The sequence below is a fragment of the Chelonia mydas genome, chromosome 6 (genome assembly GCF_015237465.2).
Source record: "Chelonia mydas isolate rCheMyd1 chromosome 6, rCheMyd1.pri.v2, whole genome shotgun sequence".
Lineage (NCBI taxonomy): Eukaryota > Metazoa > Chordata > Testudines > Cheloniidae > Chelonia > Chelonia mydas.
The window spans coordinates 68,718,418-68,741,445 of record NC_051246.2 but is presented as its reverse complement, the minus strand read 5'-3'; the positions used below and the strand labels follow the sequence as shown (position 1 = coordinate 68,741,445).

Sequence of the window (23,028 nt, the reverse complement as noted above, 5' to 3'; positions counted from 1 at the left end):
GTATGCGCAGAGCAACAATAGCATTTGGAAAGAGGGTGGTCGTCTTATTTGTGCACATATATTCCAGAACAGCCTTTGGAGTTGATCCTACTGAAATGTATCTTGAAAGGGCTTTCAGTTCATCACCTAAATCACTTGCATCAATATCGCCCATGTCATCATGTGTCAACACTGTCTCCAGTGCCCTGCATTACTGGTGTAGGTCTTCTTCAGGTATAGTGAGGAGTTTTTGGAATATCCTACAACATCCCAAATATACCGCTGTGTTCCTTGAGCTGCATGAAATGTTCTTCAACTGACTGTATTGCACAATCTAGCACCTGGTTAAAGAATTCAACTTTGAATTGTTGTTTGGGGTCTCTTATGGGATTATCCCGTGCCTCATAATCAAAATGTCGTCTTCTTCGGTGACTCTTGAATGGGTGGGAAAATTGCTTCAGTGTGAAGTTCCTCTGCCAACTTCTGTGCACTCTTCAGAAGGTTTTGAAATCCCTCATCTGACTGGTAAGACTGTAGGCATGACTTTGCTTTGTCCAGTTGTTCCATTGCTCCAGATATATCAAGGTCAACACCTTGGAGTCTCTTGTTTAGAACATTTATTTCAAACAGTATGTCATGCCACAACACTAAGCCACACAGAAATTGGAAGTTATGTATGTTTCTGGTGATTCCATTTCCCTCTGCCATTGTTCTCCCAAGAAAAGTTCCTGTCATAGCATTATCCTCCATAATGGCAACTATGGCATCATCTGTCTTCCCAATTTGGTGTTTGATAGGCTTTATTGCCTCCACTCGACTTTCCCATCATGTGGCACTCAGTGGTTTCAGTGTCAGAGAGGATGTTCCCAGATGTTGCTTTAAAATTTGCCATCAATGAGTTGATGCAGAGAAAAATACATAGATGCTTTGAATTACATTAAAAAATTCATCAGCCTCACCGGAAGCTGATGCTGCATCCCTGACCACCAAGTTCAAAGAATGAGAACTGTATGGGACAAAAAAAAGCTCAAGGGTTTAACTCTTGGATCCGTGTCTGCACTCTTCTGTTCTTTCCTCTCATGTTGGCACCATTATTATAGCCCTGACCTCTCATGTCAGCTATCGCAATTCCCGTATCTTCCAGCTTTTTAAGAAGCACATTTGTCATACCAGCTCCTGTAGTATCATCAATGTCAGTACATTCTAGAAAATGCTCTCTGACAGTCACCATTGCAGGGACATTTTCACTAGGTTCTGTTGTTGTTACAAAACACACCATTAAAGTCATTTGTTCCGTATGGCTGATGTCAGGTGTGCAGTCCAGAATAACAGAGTAATATCTTGCTGACTTCAGATCTGCCACAACCTTCTGTTTGAGTATTGTTGCCAGTAACTCTGTGATCTCATTTTGAATTGTTTTTCTAAGGTAGTGGTGTGTGTACATTTCTTGGGTGGTGACTCTTCTTACATGCTCCTGGAGTACAGCATCAAACTCAGCCATCAGCTCCACAATTTTAAGGAAGTTTCCATTGTTTGGCACATACAGCTGATCTTAAGTGCCACGCAGTGCTAGGTTTTGGGTAGCAAGCATTCTCACAATGGCAATGAGCCTTTTCAGAACATTTTGCCAGTAAAGAGACTGTGATGCAATCTTCTCTTGATGCTGATCATCTACGGTGGCCTTTAACCTTAGTCTCATCTCAAGCTCTTTCCACCTATGGAGTGCTCTCCGGTGATTTGCTGCTTTCTCATGGCATGCCAGATTTCTAGACAGATTTTTCCAGCCCTTTGTTCTTGTAGCACCCATTGTGGCGGAACATTAGACTGGAAGAGTTTGCAACAAAAACAGTATGCAGCATTCTGGGTTTTTGAGTACATAAGCCATGGCCTCTCCACTTTGTCACCATTGGGGATTTCACGCCAGTAATGTGTTGGATGGAAACGTCTATTTTCATTGTCTTTGGGGAACAGGAAGTTTTTCACTTGCTGTGGCCCATGCAGTACAAGGAAGTCCCTCAGGCTACTGCTCAAGTGGGTCCACAGTCCTGGAATATCTTGATTTAAGGAACTAAACTCAGCAGCAGCAGCTGTTTCTTGCGCCTCCACCACACTCTTGTCTGATCTACACTTTTCTTCAGGAATGTGCATGGTTACATCCATTTGAGATGGAGATATGGATGCTGCAGTAGATGCCAGGTCACCTGCACTCTGACTAACTGGAAGATCAGGCATCTCCTCACCACTCACATCCTCACTCTGGCCAGAAGGCTCACTGTGAACATTTGTGTCTATGTAGCTCAGGAGAGCTCCTTCCTGCTTAGATAGAAAAGCTTCCTTTGCTTTTTCTTTCTTTCTTCTGAATGCTGCCCCAGAGGGGTGTTTTCTTCTTTCATTCATGACTGCTGTTCTGTGTCAGCTATAGTGGCTCTCAACACTCAGTTGAAGGGGACACATAAGCAGGCTGGTAGCAGGGCCTGAGTGAGGGAAGATATCAGAGTCTTAAGGTCCTAACTGGCTCCTACTACTTCAGTTGACTGCCTGTTCTCTTCAAGTGGGTTCAGGGAAGCAGCAGGAAACAGGAAGCTCCCTGAGAAGCTGGTGTTAATCAGTCCAGGCTCCTGGGGGTGCTAGAGAGGTACATAAGAGGCTCCTCCTCCTCTCTCTCCCTGCAGCTCCTGCTGCTTTCTGTTATTGCCTCTCACCTTTTCTCCTGCCTGCCTGTTATGTCTCTTGTGCCCTCCTTCCTCCAGCACAGCACTCCCCCATCTCTGTGCATCTAGAGCAGAGAGAATACATATGCACCAGACACAATTTTCTACACTCTGGGTCCTAGTGGCGCTCCCGCACAGTCTGGCACCTGAGTCGGCCGCCTCAGTTCGCCTCATGGTAAGGCTAGCCCTGAGTGATAGCCATCCAAAACTAGCATACTGTCGGCTCTTTCTTCTGTGTGCCATGTTGCATCAAGCTTCCTCATTAATCCCTGTGTTTTTTTTAATGGGGGCACATGCTCTAGGCCAGGGGTTTCCAAACTTGTTCTGCCGCTTGTGCAGGGAAAGCCCCTGGCAGGCTGGGCTGGTTTGTTTACCTGTCACGTCCGCAGGTTCGGCCGATCGCGGTTCCCAGTGGCCGTGGTTCGCTGCTCCAGGCCAATGGGAGCTGCTGGAAGCGGCGGCCAGTACGTCCCTCGGCCCGTGCCACTTCTAGCAGCTCCCATGGGCCTTGAGCAGCGAACCGCGGCCACTGGGAGCCGCAGTCGACCGAACCTGCAGACGCGGCAGGTAAACAAACCGGCCCGGCCCGCCAGGGGCTTTCCCTGCACAAGCAGCGGAACAAGTTTGGGAACCACTGCTCTAGGCAGTGGGAGAACTAGAGTTAGGTTCCACCTCACAAGGGCCGGATTCTGCAATCCTTATTTACACTGAGTAATATTTACTCATGTAAGTAGTCCCATTGAAGTCCATGCAAGGGTTGTAGACTCTGGGCCTAAATAAGAAAAGTGGGGATCAATATTTGGTTGCACATCCCCTAATTATTTTTATTAATTCTTAGCAGTCTCCCACTGTATGATCTCTCTTCTCCCTCTTTCCTACCCCTGAAAAGTCTGGTTCTTGGCCCCTGATGTAAAATGATCCTGTACACAATTGAGTGTCATGAACGGTGCCAAATATATATATCCTGTTTTTTGGGAGAAGACCTTAATATTTTTAGCTACCTGCTCTAGAAAGCTATGTGGCTTTTCTTCCCATTTGGAGTATGGGGAGTTCATGTAAAAGAGAATGGTTTTTGTTTTTATTCTCCTTCAAGATAATATGTCCAGCCTTCCTTTGTTGCAACCCAACAGAGCAAATTGAAAAGGTCCCAGAGGTTCAGCAAGCTAGAAATGAATCCCCTGTTTAGAGGTTAACTAAAGTACTTCTCCCTCTTCTTTAAAATGGGAATAGGGTTAAGAGCCAGGCAACCTGCTACCTATCCTCTTGCTCCCTCCGCTGTGCAGTTGTGCACAGGCAATAGACATAAGCTCTTTGTTTTGTTTCTCAGAAGTTGATCTGCCTTTGAAGAAGGATGGGTTCACATCAGAGGGAACCACACTGGAAGCCTTGCTGCGCGGGGAAGGAATTGAGAAAAAAGTGGATACTAAAGAGGAAGACACTATACAGGAAATCCAGGTAAAAAAGAGCATTTATGTTGGCTGCACCATATGTCTCCATACTGGGACAGCAGGGCTGCCTTTAAGATTTTACCTTTCATTCTCCAAACCCAAACCATTTGTATGTTTGCAGTTTGTGCCTTTGTGTCAGAATGCTGTATTAATGCATAGTGATATCATACCCGTGTGCCACGGAATGTCATGAAATCCTGACACTATGTTGTGATGCTCAAAATAAATTCAGAATTTTGTATAACTATCCAAAACTATAACTAAAAGTGTCACAAGAATTGGGACTGCCTGACAAGTTCTTGATGGCTTGCAACCCAAACACGGCAGCATTGTACACGTGAGATTATCAGCTACGGCGACTGACTAGTGGAGAGAGATGAGTCCAAACCATAAACTGGATCTCAACAGCCTTGAGCTTTGTGAGAGTTCAGATTTTGATCTTAAATTGGGCCCATAGCTACTGATTTAAAAAAAAAAAAAAGTGGCACTGGCCAGTCTGTTTTCTTTGTCCAAACAGAATGTCTGAAAGCAAATAGCATAAATGTGTTTTTAATTTCTTTCATCTTTAATAATCCCAGTTATTATTAGTAACACGGGCAGGGAAAACTTTATTTATATCTTTCCATTATCCCTTTAAATATTAAATAATAAGGATTGCCTTCTGATCATTTACCAATATTAAAAGTAAAAACTAGTTGCTGGTTTCTGGTATAGCTAGGATCCTGCTAATCTAAGGGACTACTAGAAGAGTTATATGCAATGTTCAAAATGAAATCTTTGACTCTGGCCAGTTTTGTTGAGGTTTGCAAACCTTTCAGGGAAGCAGAGGCAAATTTTGAATGAGCTGAAGGCTGCGTTCAGAATGAACTTACACCGATCTATGGTTTCTAGTGTGAATCACGTGAAACCGGCAAAACTTGGTGATTTTGGCTGAGATGCAAGAGTTGGGGTTCGTTCCTGAAACTTGAAGCAAAACTCAAGTATGTGGCCCAACAGAGATCAAAACTGAAAATCGCGAGCATCAAATCTGCATAGCACTGGAACCCAATCCTGCAGCACTTACGCTTGCGAGCAGCCTCACTGAAATTTCGCCTATGTAAGGGCTGCAGGATTAGAGCTACTAGTGACACATGTAAGGAAACCCCTCTTACATATACATGTCTACATTTGCAAAAGTGACTTGTGATTTTGTAAGCCTCAGTTTTGTAGTGCCCAGCTTGGGACACAATAAAGGGACCTGATTTTTCAAAAGACAGATGGCCTGCACCTTGGTGCACCCAAAATGTAGGTAATGATTTTTAATCTGTTTTACATCCCTTTAAATGAGAATCTTCTTTTCTGTGGGATGGAAAATTGCCAAAGGAGAAGCATTCCATGTTCACAATGAGGTCTATGTGAAAAGCCTCCTTCATCTCCCCTTTTCTGATTTTAATAAACTCAAAGCCCTAAAGACTCTATTACAGCAGCTTCCAAGGTCACCAGAAGTCATGGTGCAGCATCTTTATGAGTGCCTTTGGATGCTGCTGTGCAATCTGAGCTCCCAAGTTATCCCTGACATCAGCCTGAGGAAAGAGACTTCAGAGACAGCGGAATTGACAGTAGTCTTGGCATCACTGCATTACAAAGTGGGGAGGGAAGAAGTGTCTGTACAAGGAGCCTTCAGCTGTACTCTCTGAGCTGTGACCTGTCTTATGGATGCCGGTTTCATCACGGAGCTGATGTGAGAGGCTTTGCTTGCTGCTGTTTCCTATGCATGTGCAGCTTTGTTGGATTCAGTCTGCACTACAATTACTTTAACCATAGCTCACTTTCAGCAGGTGGTAGGGATGGTTGGACAGTTGGACAAGATCATCATTAGTTCTTTGTGCCCATGCAGAGGTGTAAGGGAGGTTGCGTGTGTGTATGTGCAAGTCTCCCTCTTACTCCTCTACATAGGCTACACATTCTGCTAGTCTCGGCTTGGGAAGGTCCAGGAGGAAGCAGTCTCTGTGGGGCTGCTACTACTCCTCCCATGCAGGTGGGGGAGCATGAGCAGAGTCATAATTCCCTCCTTGGTCCCAGCTAGGAACTGCCCTTTACTATGGGCTGAGAGTAAACTTTCACTCTAGCCCTTAATGTGGATTGGGAGAAAAGCAGGGACTTGTTGCTTACATGCATTAAAATATGGTGAATTGGAAGAGTGTTTTGGAAGGACAGAGTAGGAAAATAATAGGTATTTTGCTAAAAAAAAGAATAAGAATTGCCCCCTCTTAAATAAGTGCAGTCACTATGGGCCAGATGTTCATCTACTATTTACATGAATTGAGATTTGGCCCCATGTGAGATCACTGTTGAACCAATGCCTCAAGTGGGGTGAAAACGGCATCATCTTTTGGAGTAGGTTTAAACCAAAGTCTTTGATCAGTCATTAAAAGTTGACCTGGCATTTTCCACAAGAATTAGAGGTATTACCTGGCATCCTGGCCATGTTCACATGTGGTTAATTGGTCTGTCTACTTTGAATTTGCCCTGTAATTTCAACTGGAGAAAGTATTCTACACTATCCCTCCTTAATACTGTTGTGTAGTGTTGCTGATGCAGAATGGAGTTGCTGGAGTTGAAAGGCACTGTGAAAATGGAAGATGTTATAAGTAGTTTTCAAAATTTTTTACATAGCATTTATCTCTTCAGGAACAAAAATTCTTCAGGCATCCTCTGGACTTTAAAAGTATGAAGTCGCCCCTACCAATATATGTAACTGTGTGAATTTTGAAATAATAATTATATGTGGTGATGGGCAGTGACTTAATGTTTCATCCTTCCAGGAACTAAAATTATGGGAGAAGACCAGGACTCACAATAGTTTGATCCCATAAATGGCCCCCTGAGGCGTTAAAAAAGAGAGAAACATAAATCCCAAACCCTACAAATATTAGACTTCCCACCAAACTCTACAGGTTATTTAAACTTTTTTAAGGGACACCATAACAGATATAGCAATTTCTTGCCTTTCCTCAGGAGACATTATTAAATTAAGTTTTAAATATCTTTGGTGTCCATTATATTAAATGCAAAGTTTGTGTATTATTATGAGGCCTGGGAGTTCAAAGGACTATACTGAAAATGTGCAAGCAAAAAATGGACTTTTGGGACAGTAAGTAAAGAAACAGCTGAACTGCTCTGCCTGGGTTCTGGTTCTGAATCTGAGACAATTATGAACTTGTAACCATGGGGAAAACCCAGTTGTGGGTTTTGAAGGACTGACACCTAGCAGAGTCTTTGTTAGAGTTGTGGGGTGATCTCTGGTAAGATTTTTAGCATGCGTGCAGGTTCTTTTGTTGTTTTGAATATGTTTCTCTGTAATGCTTTCACTTTAAGAATAAATGTGCTTGCTTAGAAAGAGCTGTGTGGTAACATATAACTGTGGGCAACACAGGCATGAGTGAGATGCAGGTGAGAGGTGATGGCTGGGAGCCGGGACCCTAGAAGTGAGTGCCCTGGGTGGACCATGGAGGGGGAATAGAGGTGCAATTGCCCTGAAACTGTGACAGATGTCCAATATCTTGGCTCAAAAATGTAAATGGATAAGATTATAGTAATGTGGTGCAGGTGTTCCTCCAGATTCTAAATCCCTTGTCAGTGAAATCTCTCTGTGTATTCTCTCCCAGCACCCTGAGCAGTCAATGCCAAAGGTACACAAGGCTCAAAACTAACGTGTTTTACTCCTATTCTCCCTCTGCTGGCTCTGTAGCAGCTTTTAATTAGTAATGATCCAGGAGACTGGATAGGTCAGAATTTGGTAACCGATTACAAAACCTTTCGATCACCTCTAACTCAGTGGTTTGAATCTGTTTTATGGCGGAATGATGTTGCCATCTCAAGACTTAGTGGTGGCCTGTCTGAGTGGTTTCAGACCAGCTCCTAAAGAATAAGCACTCACATCATGACTGACGCTGGGTGGCCCCTTTTTGCTCTCTTAGCAGAGATGCTAAGGACTGAGTGGGTTATGAAGATTGAATAATCCTTTCACCTCAACAGGAGTTTGCTCCGTCTCAGTATTGTGGGGGAAGCTTGCACTGTCACTGCTTGCTATATCTGCTTTGTGGATGCTTCCAGAGCTACCAAATGGGACACCTTTCCCCAAGCATGGAATTCACAAAAACAGGAAAAATTAACAAATCCCAGGCACAATTCTGTGAGGTGATGAGCATTCGCTACTCCCATTGACTTCAGTGGGAATCAGTACTTTGCAGGATCAGGACCCCTTATTTCCAGAGCTGTATAGCTACTTAAGGTACTGGTATCCCAAAAGGATATTAATTTCAAGGGCCATTAGAAACGCAGAAAATGAATGTTTCACTAAATGGGAAAAATTGTAGACTACTAGGGAAAGAAATGTTGATTTACATCTTCTAAGAGTTAATTTCAGAAGAGAATCTCCACGACCCCCTCACCCCCTAGACTGTGTCTTGCTAGTGTCTGGGATGTCAGCCTTAAGACTGGTATTTCTCAGGAACCATTTCCCTGTGGAAATGAGGGTGGGTGAGGGAGGAATTCTCTAACTTTTGAGGGTGTTGACTGGAAGGAATTGGGGATGCTTGGATCTGATTCTGGCATTAGAGAATTAGTACACTTGTCATTTTAATCACCTATTTAGACCTCTTGTTTGCATGTTGTATCCATTTTTGTCTGTCTTTACCTCTGAAATCTCTTTGGGACAGGGACTCTCTCTCTCTTTGTGTTTGAAGAGCACATTTTGGGCATTACCACAATCTCAATTGTAAATAATAGTTGACCATGTGTGTCTTCTAGCAAACAATCGTCTTTTCTTCTAAAAATGATTATTGTTCCCTATAGAGAGTTTTGGAAAATGATGAAAATGCTGATGAAGTGAATGAGGAAGAGGAATTAGAAGAAGATATTCCAAAACGAAAGAACAGGCCCAGAGGACGGGTAGGTTGGGAATCTATGAGAGAGGAAAGAAGGGAAGCAAACCCCTATTCTCACATTCTCAGTTGGTTTCTGACACATACACACACACACACACACACACACAGATATGCTGAAGTGATATCCATGTGGTAAATCACACACACACACCCCATAGATATGCTGAAGTGATATCCATGTGGTAAATTGTGCAATGACAGTCAGTGATTTTTATGTTTTCTCATATTTTCAGTTTATTTCTGCCTATTACTAAGAAATAACACTGTTGGGAGACTTAGAAGATGGAGCAAATTTATTATAGGGATGAATTTTTATTTTTAAAATAAAATCTAATAATGATGATTATTATTATCCTGTTATTACAATCCCCTGACCTTGAAATACCATTCCTTACTAAAAAGATAAATGCAAAAAATATTTGCAGTCCCATAAGCCAAAACAAAGTCATCTTTGATTTTCTGTTTTTTGTTTAACAATTTAAATACATTTCTCTATGTTCTTCAGAGATAAAGTCAGCAGTGAAAGTTTGTAGTAGCACTCTAAGGGTGAAATTCTGGCACAATAGAAATCAATGGCAAAACTCCCCTTGATTTAAATGGGGCAGGATTTCACGCTCAGGAGACAACATCCCCATAGTTTCCTATCATATCCTCTCACAGATCTAGCAGTAAGTCAGCTAAGTAACAAGATCACAATTTTAAAACATGGAGTCAAAATTTTCAAATGTAGATCCCTAAAGCTAGCCCCCTAAATGAAAGTAAACATGATTCTCAGAGATGCTGGGCACTTGCATCTGTCATTGACTGCAGTGGGAGCTGCAAGGGCACATAATCTCTGAACATGCCTTTTGGTGTGCTTGGTGGATGTTTTGAGATAAAAAACAGATAAAAATAAAATTAAAAAAATAAGAAGACCTGTTTGAAACCTTACTCATAACGTGTTTGTGCAAACCCTCTGTTCCATTATTTCAGCTTCCTGCTATTGTTCACTTTTGTGCTAAGACTCTTTGAATAAAGATCAAAATACTTTTTTTTAATTGGAAAAGTGTATTTTTCACTCTCCATTATCAAAATTGGTTGAACAGTTTGGCTGAATCTTTCTTTAATATTTTTTAAAATTTAGCCTTAAACAGAGCCAGAAAAGGGTGAGTTTCAAAAAACTATATGAATTAGTAATCAAAAATGGGTTAGAATGGATACACTCATACAACCTTAACTATAGCTATCACTAATACTTCAGCTACGTGGGCCTTTCCTAATAAACTTCCTGTCATGGAATTTGGGCATTCCTGTCATTGGAAATGAAGGATCAAATGGATAGGGAAAAAGATATTTAGGTTGGGAAAGGAGAATTATATTTCCTGGCATTCATTTCCATGCATCCTCAACCCATACAAACGATGCTCTGATGTTGTTATTGTTACATGCACTGCTGTACTCCCCTCTCCAGGAAGCTCTGTGAAAACAATACTAATTTTTTAACTTTACCATTATAAATAAAATAATCTCTGGGGGTTGGGAGCATTTAATTATTCTTCTCATCCATCTGGAAGCATACATTTATATCTTGCTTTCTGTTCTAGAGCCCCTTATTAAGCGCGGGCACAGTGCAACCAGCCACAATAGAATCTCTTTCCCTTGCCATGCTAGTGAGTCCTGCTCTGCTGGTGACCTTGACTTCTCACAGCGATGAGAATGCAGAGGGGAGAAAGAGCTCCAAATGCCATAAACTTTTAATTGAGTGAAGTCAGCATGTTGAACCAAAGCAGAATTATACTTTAAAATGTAGGGCCAGCTCCTCAGCTGGTGTAAACTGGAAGTCTGCCTTTGAAATGCCCTGCTCCTCACGAAGTGTGCAACCTGAAGTAGGAACTAGGACAAAGGGGTCAAAATTGAGGAGACTTGAAAGCTGAACCCGAGAAAGGACTGCACTTCCTTGCCTAGAAAGGAGGGATGGGGTATTGTTAAAGGATGGTAGACTACAGGGAAGGACATGCTGCAGGGAACTAGATTCCGCAAAGTTTGGCCCATAAACCTCTTGCTATTTGGAGAACAAATGAGCACTGAAGGCATTGACACAGGATTAATGCAGCAGAATTATTGCTCTGAACATTCCAAATTCTGTGTGTCCCTTTCTTTTCCTACAGCATGATTTTATTTTTAATTCTGGACCCTACATCTGTCCCTCTGGCTACTCTCTCTGTTTGGCTCCATTAAGCTGCTTCAAATCAGCTCTGTTGAGGCTTCCAGGCTTCATACATCAAGTATCCTAGTCCCTGCTGCATACCGGCAGGAGAATGAAGGCAGCTGTGGATGACTGAATCCAACAGACTGAAGCCCTGACAGCATGAACGTGGCATTCAGTTTTGTGCCCCTGGGGTGTCTGCCTGGTTTTCTGGCCCCCTAAGGCTAGCTCTGAAATAATGGATGTGCTAGTAAAGAGACTGAAGGCCAAGGAGATGGATTCACACAGAGGTTTTTAAAATCTTTGTTGGATGGCCATGAAGTTTGTTTAAAAAATATAAAAGCAATGCAGCTGCACATGTCCAGTACAAGTGCTCTTCAAGTACATACGGGGGGGTGGGGGGGGGACATTTTCAAAAATGCCAAAGGAGTTTAGGAGCCATGTCCTATTGAAAGACACTGACTCAATCTGAAAATCTCCCCATGTTTGATTTATGAAAAAGAGTATATGTGGTCATGTCATGAATGCTTTGCACTTGTATTTCTGTAAAGGACAGTTAGAAGGGAAACAGCGGGCTGTAAAATGCTAAGCAATGGATCTTAAATTGCCATTCTACTCTGAAAAGTGACTATATTATAATGACACCACCTTACTCCACAGATCTGCTCCATGTGTGTCTACAGAGTCATACTGCTAACTAGTGCCAAAAAGAAGTCTTTATTGCTCTTTTATTCCTCTTTGCCCTGCAGAACCAGTGCCCCTAGCCTGGCCAGGGGATTGGAGTCTAGTCTGTCCATCAATAGAATTGTTTAAGGTCCAATCAGTTACACCTGTGCTAACCCACGGAAGAAAATGGGGTTGCACAGATGTCACTAAGGGCCTGATTTGGCTTGTGCTGAGAGAAGGAAGGAACCTAGGCTTACTCTCAGCGCCTAGGGTGAGTTTGCAGAGCTGGCAGTCAGGAAAAAATATAATCTTTTTTATTTGTAAACTGAGCACTGAACCTGATATTGAATCACTGAGAGACAATGAACATGGATCGCATAAATCAATTATTGCAGAATCATTTTTCAGGGTAGATGCACCCTTTAATTTATTCTTACAAATCTTGTTTCCTGGATGCGCATCAGCTTCCTTAAAGATTGTGTTTGTAGTTACTATGAGGAGTTTGTGCCCCACTACATTTCATTTGATTTACGTTTGACTCACTCGAGGAGATCACACACTGGTCAGAATGTAGTGCCCTGCTTTGAACTCTGCTTGCAGGAGGCAAAACTCTACTGATCATATCTAACAGTATCCACCCCATCCAGCCAGTCACAAATCTGTCCCTCTCCTCCAGGATTACAATGAGGATAGGCTTATTCCTACCCCATCCAAGTGGTTAAGAGGCTTGCTTGGGTTTGTTCTGGAGACCTGAGCAACCCAATGGGATGGGGTTCATTTTAACCTGTGCAGTTTATGTAAGTCCCTCTTTTCATCATCGATCAATGGTATGTCCGTGTAAAACTGTCCCTCGTGCCTTGTCTTCAGACCCATGATGGAATACGGCTCAGTTAACTAGAGTGCTATTCAGTGTACATCGAAGAGATGCAAAGGTTAGCCCATAGAACGCTGTAGTATTTGGGACACTAATACTACTTTCTACATCTCTGCATCATCTTCAGTTCTACCTGCTAATGCTGCTTCAATTTCGTATTCTCTCAAACAAAAAGCAAAGGGATTCAGAGCTGTTAGCTCTAGGAGGGAAAGTAGGAGCCAAGGACTTATCTATTTGGAAGACTGAAACAATTAAGGTGTGTTGCTTTTGCCTGAGGACTCAGTGGCTCAGAGTATTAGGAAAGGGCCATGTAACCTTCTCCCTTGAGATCACTAGTTTGAATAGAGATCAGGCCCAAAGTTATTATCATTTAAAGACTGTCCATTGGCCGACATAAAATAATCCACATTGCAACCATGACCATTGTAACTGGTGCCCAAGGTGGCATTCTCAGCTGAGAATAGTGAAGATTGAATGGCATTAACACTGAACTCCATTCTTATCCCTGGCGTTCAGATCAGCACTGATGCATATACGTAGGGCAGCACTTTATGGATAAACCAAGGACCTCAGTCTCCTGGGCTATTGGGCTAGCACCTTTCACCAGCACAAGATGTACTTTAAAAATATTAAAAGGAAAGAATCATAGTTATATCTCATAATATTATGAGCCTGTTTTCAGACTGATTTCAATCGTGTTACTTCTAGCCACAAGTGGATTTATGCCCTCCCATTCATTCATTCATTGATTAGGCTCAATACTTGAACACCACCTCCTGTGACTTGACTGAAATATGCCGTGGCAGTGAGGCAGGAATCATTATAGTACTGTGACTAATCAGGTAGGGATCTCTACTCTAAGGGAGCTCTGCCACATTGAAAGCTCAATAAATATACAGTGTGTTTTAGGAAAAGGCAGGGCCCCAGTAATCTGGTTACAATGATGTAACGCTACTGAAGTCAAAGATGCATTTGGTCCATAGTTTATACTGGTTGGGGCAAGTTGAAAGCTGTGAGGGGCACCGGAAAGGTGTTAACATCCTTATTCTCATTGTAGGCTCGGGGATCTGGAGGTGGCAGGAGAAGGAACGATGCTGCCTCCCAGGATGACCATGACAAACCTTACGTTTGTGACAGTAAGTAGCACCCAAACTACCAGCTCTGCTTCCGGCCTGGTCCAACCAGCTCAAATGCAATCAGGGCTTCATCTTCTCCTTTCCAGCAAAGAGTCCTGCTGCTCTCTGACTTGCATGTCTTTCACCTGCTGCTGCTACTGCTGTTGGGGGTTTTTGCATGAAGGAAAGAAAGTGAAATCACCTCTCATGCTCTGTCAATCTCTCTCTCTCTCTGTGGCTTCTCTGCCTTAACACTCTCTCTCCCCCCACCCCCTTGTAAGATTCACCCTCTATTTCTTTCTCTGTTTCAGATTGTTACAAACAAAAGCTTAACTCAAAAATCTCTGACAAAAGTACTTCACCATTGTGTATCTCATTTATTTTTGTGGCGATTTCCTTTCTTTCAATCCCTTTTTAAATCTCAGTGGGCTAAATCTCAAAGTCCTAACTCTCTCAGCCCTTCCTCAGACAGAGCTCTTAGGGACATCAGTGGGAGCTGTGCCTCGGTAAGCACTGCTTAAAACCTGACTGCCCAGTTCTGTCACCAAAGGAAGGTGTGATTGTAGCCTGGGTAGGCATACTCATGTGGGCATTAATCTAGCTAGCTCAAGTACCAACAGTAGTGTATGTGTGGTAGCACAGGCTTCAGTGTGGGCTACCTGCCCCAGTGCCTCCTGCCAGGGACCCTGGGTATGCAGCTCAGGCGGCTAGCCAGCGCTAAAGTCCATGCTTCCATATTGTCACTACTATTGTTACCTTAGCTAGCTAGATGAAAGCTAGCATGGATGAGCCTAACCACACTACTGTCATATCTTAATTTGCTGTGTAGATGTACCCTGACTCACTGTGAGTAGAAGCTGACTCTGTGATGGGTTCCAGTAGGACTGCAGGTGAACTAAGGCATTACTCAAAACAAGCAAGGGTGTCAGACTGTGACGAAGAACTCCAGAATTTGGCATACTATGAATTCTTTTTACAGTTAGGATCTGTCCATTGGCATTTTTTCTTCTTCTTTTCAACTCTTTCTCACTTCAGTACATCCAATTCAGTGAGTGACATGCTGGGCCAAATCTCTGTCTTTCTGAGAAGCTCCCATTTCAATACCTAGCATAGATTGGGTGTTCATTGGGAATTTGTGCTGTCAGATACCACCTAGCATAGCAAGTGGTAACTAACCAAAGCTAACGGAGTGCTGTTGTGTGTTGAGTCGGTTCCAGGATACTAGAGAGACAAGGTGTGTGAGGTAATATTTTTTATTGGAGAAGTTGGTCCGATAACAGATCTTACCTCACCCATCTTGTTTCTCTGAAAGCTAATAGAGTCAGGAGGAGAGGTGACCATCTTCACTTCACAGCTCCAAAATGTTCTGGCGGGGTTTGGGATGAGTTGGTACGCCCACTCCTTTCTGCCCCCAACCTCCCAACTCTTCCAGCCCCAAAAGACCAATAATCACAATTGCTATCTATGAATCTGTAGTTTTTAAAAAATGAAGAAATCTGGAACATACACGAAAGGTTTATTCCCCACAGTCCAGCCATGCTCTTTCATGGTGAGGTTGGGTGACCCTTGTATGGCGTTGTGACTGGCATTCCAAATGTCTTGCTTTGGCAATGCAAATACTATGGGGACTCTAGGGGTGGAGTTCCTTAATGGTGCAATTGATTTGGGAGGGAGAAAGTAAAGCCTTGAATGGGCAGAATGGTCTCTAATATGTCTGCACATGAGTATAACCCCATCACAGGAGGAGGAGCTCTTTAGGTTGAAAGGATGGGGGACACCTCTGCAGGTTTATATTTAAGGATCTCTTTTTACATTGGAGGGTTAAAATTTCCCCTTCTAAGGGTTGTCCAGAGGTCCAACACATATTTTCTGTTTAAAATCCTGAGCCTTTCAGTGAGAGTGGATGTGTGTGTGGGATTGTCTATATCTCCTTTCTTGGAAATGCCCCCACATGCAAGGGCACTTCTGTGGATTATAGGCATTTTGAAGACATTGTGACTCTTTTCTGGTCACTCCCATTTCCCTAGTGAGAGTATAAATGATTTAGCTCAGCTGTGGGTTCACCCAGGCACCTTAGTGACATGCAAAGAGGTGATTCACAGATAGTATGTGACACATCAAAGATATCAACACAGGCAACAGAAATCTTAGCTGAAGCCAAGGTTATGGTGCATGTTGTACTGATGTAGTTTTGCCCATTGCTAATTCCTGGTTTACATTTTAGAGTATAAATTTACTTTTTGTTTTGAAAAATAAATCTTTCCCACTCACTTTGGCTGAAATCTTGCATTTTTAATAAACTTATGATCAGAAGTGGGGACCAACGAAGATGTCTAAGAGAAGGTTGTTATAGGTAACAGAACTCTTTTACATTACTATGGGGGAACGGAAAGAGGGTTGCTCCAGCTTTAGTGCCATCTTTCTTGTGTAAGTGTCATCTTCTCCCTCCCTTTTAATATTCATTAGAACTTATATAAATAATTTGTAGTGAATAATTTATCTGACACATTTAGACCCCTTTTCTGTTAATGAATTGTCAGCAAACAGTTTAAGATTTTTTAAAATTTATTTCTTCTTCAAAATTATTTGCCAGATATTTTCTACAATTATATCTTGATCTATAGATTGTTTGGGGAACGTTAATTCCCAATATTCAATGTATAAATTCACAGTGAGATTGGTTAGTTTTAGATGGGAGCATGCAGGTTACAGAGTATCGTTTCTGTTCCCTGTCTCATTACTCTTAGAATCACGTTACTGGTGTGAATAATTGCCTTCATGAGTCCAGAATTTGCTTTTCCTGTATATTCTCTAATTTTCACTCCAAATATTCTGTTTCCGCAAACATGCCTGCCAGTAAATTTGTTTGCTTGAATGTTTGTGGAAAATGAACAAACACAAAAGGAGCACAAACAGAACTGAATTGAAGTATTTATTTAAAGGATATAGTCACAGAAAATTCTTTGAGGAATTTGACCAGCTCTGCTTTCCCATTTATAAAACTGTACTTAGGAAACAGAATCTACTTCAACAGTTGTCAGTACTCACATAAAGGTCTGTGAGAAAGCTACCTGTCCATGTGTCAGCAACATGGCTGTGAAGGAGCTAACCCCTGAGCCCTTGTTAGCTTCTTCGCCTCTGACTTCTTGCTGGCAGACCTCCTTCCACTGGAAGATGGCAGTGCTACTCCAGAGAAGGAACTCAGCCCTGACCAAGTGGGGACAGGTAATTGGTTATGTGCCACCTGAGCGGATTTTGCCCAGTTGGCTGGTCCAGAAATTAGAGCTGCTTGAAAAATGGAACTTTCATCCCTCAGGAAAATTTTGGTTTTGTCCCAAATCGAGATGAAAAGTCAAAAATGTGGAATTTTTTGTGAAATGAAAATCTTATTTCAATCTTATTGAAATATTTCATTTGACTTGTTATACAACATACTAAAATGGTTGAAACATTTTGACTTTTTATATTACATTCTAATGTAACATAAAAGTTGAAACAAAATGTTTTGACAATTTCTCATAAAAAATAACAACAACATTGATATGTTCGTGGGAAAAGTTTCCATTTTGTTGTATCAGCATTGTCTGATGGAAAACTGGTCAATCTGAACATTTTCGACCAGCTCCACCAGATACCCTTGAAAAGGGGCTTGGAGAACGGGACCGAGAGGAGACCATGTGGGAGGGCTGTAGGCAGGAATGTGTACTGCCACTTACAAACACAGCCTGAATACATAACTAGGAGATAGGGCCATACATCCAGGCTAAGTAGGTGCCAGGGTACCAAACCATGCTAGAAAGCAAACCCAACATAGCCCGGGGAAGACTGGGGAGCTCCTACTACAGCAGCTTCAGATGAACAACAGGGTACAAGTTTCAAATGAAGGGCAGAGTGAATGAATGAATGTATAAATGACAGTAAAGGACAATTGATGACATATGGTCATAAATGTTGCCCCGTGGGATCCACCAGCCAGAGAAGTCTCACCACAGCTGTGTTCTTATCCATGCTTTGGTTGTCTTTGAAAATCAAAGATCTTCACTCTGGTAAAACTTCATCAACATTATATGAAGTTTAATAGCTTGGGTTCTGGAACAAAAAAAACTGTGAACAATTCTAGCTTCTGAATTAGACTAGCTGACGTTCTTCCATCTGTCTGAAGTGGTCCACCTGTGCTAAGTCATCTAGATGCTACTTAGGGTAGGTCTACACTGCAGCTGAGAGCATGCTTTCCAGCATGGGTAGACAGACTCTTGTTAGCTCTGCTTGAGCTATCTCACAAAAAATAGCACTGTAGCTGGGGGCTGCCCGGGCAGTGGCATGGGCTACCCCAGGGTGTGTGGGCAGGTTTGTTCTCAGATGGTTAGCCCAAGCTGCTACTGTGCTAGCCCCAGCTACACGGCTATTTTTAGTGTGCTAGCTGAAGCACTGCTAGCACATGTCTATCTGTCCGTGCTGGCAAGCACGCTTCCAGCAGCAATGTAGACATACCCTTATTCTTCTTCCTCCTTCTGTTCCTTTCCCCACCTCACTGTAACTAAGCTGCAAATATACTTACTTGCATCTTCTTTTAAATTCCATTGTTCTTTTCCTCTACTCTGTCTTCACATGTGGGGTTTCCCTTTTCTGCTTCTATAAAAGGAGTTGTTGCATGTAACTTTGTCAAGCATTTCCCTCTCTATTCTGTCTCACTGTTTCTTCTCATCTCTGTGTAACTTTTCTTCTCTTTATAGTGCACTTTGATTAAGACAGCTTACTTTATATAGCATCCTTTGTACATAGACTCTTTGAGGTTGGGATCCCAAGTGGGCCTTTTAGTCCATCCCCTTCACAATGGTAGAACTGGTTTAATTCTTCCTATCATCCCTGATGGACCGGTGACTAATCCAGCCTTGAGTATCCCTAGTGATGATGATTCTTGTCTAGAAGCTTGTTCTGTTGCCCCAACTGTCCTTTTGGTTATCAAGTTTCTCCAATTATTTAACCTGAATTTTCTCTGCTGTAGACTTACACCCATCACTTTGTATTCTCTTCTTGGTGCCTAATGAGAATAATTGTTTCTTGGCTTGTTTATACTCTCCTTTTCTGTATCTGAAGACACTTATCATGTCTCTCCTCCAGTTCTCTTATCAAGCTTGTTGCTCTCCTCCGAACTGTCTCCAATTTGTCTGTCTATTTTTTTACAGTGTGGTGGCCAAAACTAAACATAGCTCACAGCAGAAGGCTGAACTAGTGCAGAAGATAGGTATTAGGTTCAGTAACTATTTTTTTTGTTTTACCCATAATGCTCCTCATATAGCATATTCCTTTTGTGCACATGTTATGAAAGCTAGAGAGGCAATAGACCTATTGAGTTAGTTAGTCCATTCTTTTGCCAGTGCAGGATTGTATTCTCCAGGGCTATTTTCACTCATGATTTAAAGATCTCAAGCAAAGGGGCTTTCTCCACTGCCGCATTCAAACAGTCTTTATATTTAGTATACCTGTTCCGTCTCCATGCTACCTCAGCTAGTTATCCTCTGGCTTCAATTTCTTCATTTTATTAATCTGTCTTACTTGAAACATGTTACATTTATTTTTGTTGGCTCTCATAGTTATTAATCAGATGATTGATTTCAACTCATTTCTCCAATCTATCAGGCTCATGCAGGGCATTTTTTGTTGTTTTCCCAAGTGTCTGTGATCTTTCCCAACAGTCGTCCTCTGCACATGTCATTCTTGTATTCTCCACTCCATCTGCCAAATCAGTAATAAAAATATAGACTAGTACTGAACCCAAAATGGACTCTTGCAAGTGCCTAGGGCCAGTTTTTCAAAAGTATTTTGGTGCTTAACAATGCAGATAGGCACCTAGAGGGATTTTCCCCAAAGTATCTGAGCACTTCACAACCTTTAATATGTTTATTCTCACAATGCCCCTACGAAGTGGGGAAGTGCTGTTATCCTCATTTTACAGTTGAGGATCTATGGCACAGTGAGTAAGTGCCCAGGGTCACACAGTCAGTCTGGGGAAGATCCAGGAAGTAAACCCAGTCTCTCAGGTTCTTGGCTAATGCCTCAATCACTGGATCATCTTGACTTCAATTTACTTTTGAAAATCCCACTAGGTGCATCCTTTGGTACCTAAATACCAGTGTAAATGTGGCCCCGGTGAATATTTTGAACTTGGCCCTGAACAATTAATATTCTAAATTTGATTTTTGTTTTTTAAAAAAGCAGCCTTACATTGTAGGTTGACCTCCTCAATATTCTTCTAATTTTCTTGTGTGTCATGTGGCATAGTATCAAAGGCCTCATTAATGTCAGAATATACCTTGTCACCTGCATTCCCTTTGTACACTAACCCTATCCTGTTAGGCTGGGATTTTCAAGCAGCCTAAGGGAGTTAAGGCACCCAACTTCCACTGAATTTCAGTGGGAGCTGAGCACCCAACTAGCCCAGCATAGCATTTTACATAACTATGGCATAACTTGTTTTTTGCACACCTTTGTTGCTCTCTATTTATCACCATATTTTCCGGTATGTGCTTGCAAAGTAACTGCTTTATTCATTGTTCTAACAACTTACCAAGAATTGAAATTAAATTTGCTCCTCTACACTCTCCTGTAGTCTTTCCTCACATCTTTGAAATTGGCATGATCCTGCCATCTTCACTTGCGCAAACTTCCTATTGATTTCAGTGGCAGGTTTTCTGGAGCAAGACCTGCAGGATCAGATGTTACATTTGCTTTTTGCCTGGACTCTGAGACCTTACCTGCCTTTTTTGTTCTCAAAAACATTAACAATGGCTTTGATAGTACTTCCACTGGCTCATTGAACTCTCTAGGGTAAATATCACTGCATCCAGTTAATTTGAATATATTCTGATTATAGCCTTGTGACATGCTCCCTCAGAAGTCTGCTTTGTGTCACCCTTCCCTTGATAACTATTAGAAGCTTAAGTGCTAAACCACGGGATGACATTACTCTGCTTAGTGAAGACTGAAGAAAAGTAGCTATTAGGCACTAAGAACTAGAATAAAATAGAAGGGAAGTTAGAAGTGGATGGGGTTACCCAGTGTTGCTGTTAAGGATGGGTGAATAGGTTGACATTGGGATTCAGAGGGCCTATTCTTTCGATGATATTTAGGTGTCCAAAGCCAAATATCAGCCTTTTAGTCCATCCCTCACGACACTCAGAGGCTTCCTGTCCCTGCAGAAGGTCCTAGACCTCTAATTATCTGTGGTTTCCATGTAGGATAATGGCAGTCCTGTGCCCTGTGAAACTGTTTGGGAGCCAATGTTAAACGAATTTGATGGTCTCAGTCCGCTTTCTAGATAAGTGTCCATATAAAAACCTTTGTTACTCCTGCTACACTTATTGCTTATTGATTCCATTTTTGGCAGTCTCAGCAGAGAAGCCGAGGATTAAATAGATATGGAGATTACACGTCTCTGACCTGTAGAGGTGGGCCCCACTTAGATCAGGGTTGAGGCACACGGGTGGCGCAGCATAGGACTCTGTTGCTTTTTCTACCTGTGCTGCAGCTGCTCTGGAGATTAACAGAGGTCATCAGGTTTCAGGGTTTCCAATCCATAGCTTTCACCAGCAATTAGTTTAACCACATATAGTCACATTTAAAAAAAAAAAGACATTTAAACGTTTTGTTTCTGTCTTTAATATGCATGTAGCCTGAAATTAGCACAGTAGGTAGGTACCAGGGCACATCCAATTGGTCAGCCCAAACAGAACCACTCATTGTTTGGAAATCCAGTGGGAAATGTATTACCATTTTGTCATTGTGATTAACTAGACTTGCAACATGACACCCTTGATCAGCAAGAACCAAACCTACTGCTTTTCCACCGACGAAGTTCAAAATACAACCTGTAAATCGTTAGACATCTCCAACTTCCAGATTCTGATTATGACGGTTCTAATAATGGAAACTATATTCCAGAGCCAGTGCAAAACCGGGTTGGATTTTTTTATGTGGCAAATAGGAGATGGGGATTACTTCACAAAATGGCTCCCTGGCAGTGATTAATTTAGGCTTTAGCATTTGACATTCCCTCCAGTTGAGAAGAAAGAACAGCCATTTGAAAGCAGGCAAAACAGAAGCAAAAAGAAGACCAATGTATGGGAGAAGGTGTGGTGAGAATGCAGCACTCACACCTCCCCCAATTTCCTGTTTCCACTGACACATGGATGATTTTCTTCTGTCTCGTACTGGTGACAGATTGTATGTGTGTGTGTAGTGCTGGCTAGAACATAGCTCACCTCCTGCCAAGGACCACGTGTAACAGTCTCAGAATGAGAGCAGTGCAGCCAATAAATAGCTAGTGACAAAGCCTTTTGAGCCATAGACCTCAAAGCACTTTTTAAAACAAGAAGTATCATTATCCCCATTTTACATAAAGGAAAACTGAGACACAGCTGAAGTGACAAGGTCACAATACTCTTCAGTGATGGAGTTGGGAATAGAACCTGGTTTTGTGAGGCTCCCTGTGTATGTAACCAAACTGTCTCTAAGTAGGGCTTGTTTTCCCATAAAATAATTGGGTAAAATGTTAATTTCAGATTCAAAATTTGGAAGCAAATTAAGAAAAATCACAGAAGAGCATCTGTTGGAGACTGAGGCTTAGTAAGAGTTTGATCTGCACTGTTTCATTATGTGGCTTGCTCACCCAGTTTGTCCACAACATAGCACTCTATGGTTTATAGCTGGCTGAATGTAAAACATATCACTTAAGTGCAGGATGGACCAAAAGGCATATCGGGCCAAATCCTTCAAAACCTGGTTTGGTTGCCTGATTAAAGTCCAAGCCAAAAAGGGAGGACTTGCCTCAGTGTTAGAAAACAGGAGAAAATCTGTCAATTGCTAGACTGATGTGTCCATCCTGGAGGAAAGTGAAAAAAAAAAGTACAAGGCTGTTTAATGGAGTGCAGAGCTACATGGTGACGTTTGTAAAGTGCACATTCTTCATTTAAGGGGGAGGTGCATGGTAGCAGAGCATAACATCCAATGGATAGTTTTATCTGGGTTGTAAGATCGTGTTCTGATCTCAGCCTTGGCAATTAAGAGAATGAGAGAGATGTGTTCTGAGCACAGGACTGGGAATCAAGAACTCATGGGTTCTA

At 42.1% G+C, this 23,028-nt stretch overlaps 1 protein-coding gene across 11 annotated transcripts in view; it reads left to right on the top strand.

Moving 5' to 3' along the window:
• Positions 1-23,028, top strand: part of DPF3 (double PHD fingers 3) — a 225,779-nt gene that overhangs the window by 123,547 nt on the left and 79,204 nt on the right. For all 11 annotated transcript variants that reach the window (XR_005225503.2, XR_005225502.2, XR_005225499.2 and 8 more), the window contains exons 4-6: positions 4,018-4,145; positions 8,975-9,070; positions 13,849-13,927. Coding sequence is in view for 6 of the 11 variants with exons in the window: in XM_007055736.4 (XP_007055798.2) it covers positions 4,018-4,145; positions 8,975-9,070; positions 13,849-13,927 (303 nt within the window). In the remaining 5 variants the exon portion in view is untranslated. The remainder of the gene's footprint in view (positions 1-4,017; positions 4,146-8,974; positions 9,071-13,848; positions 13,928-23,028) is intronic.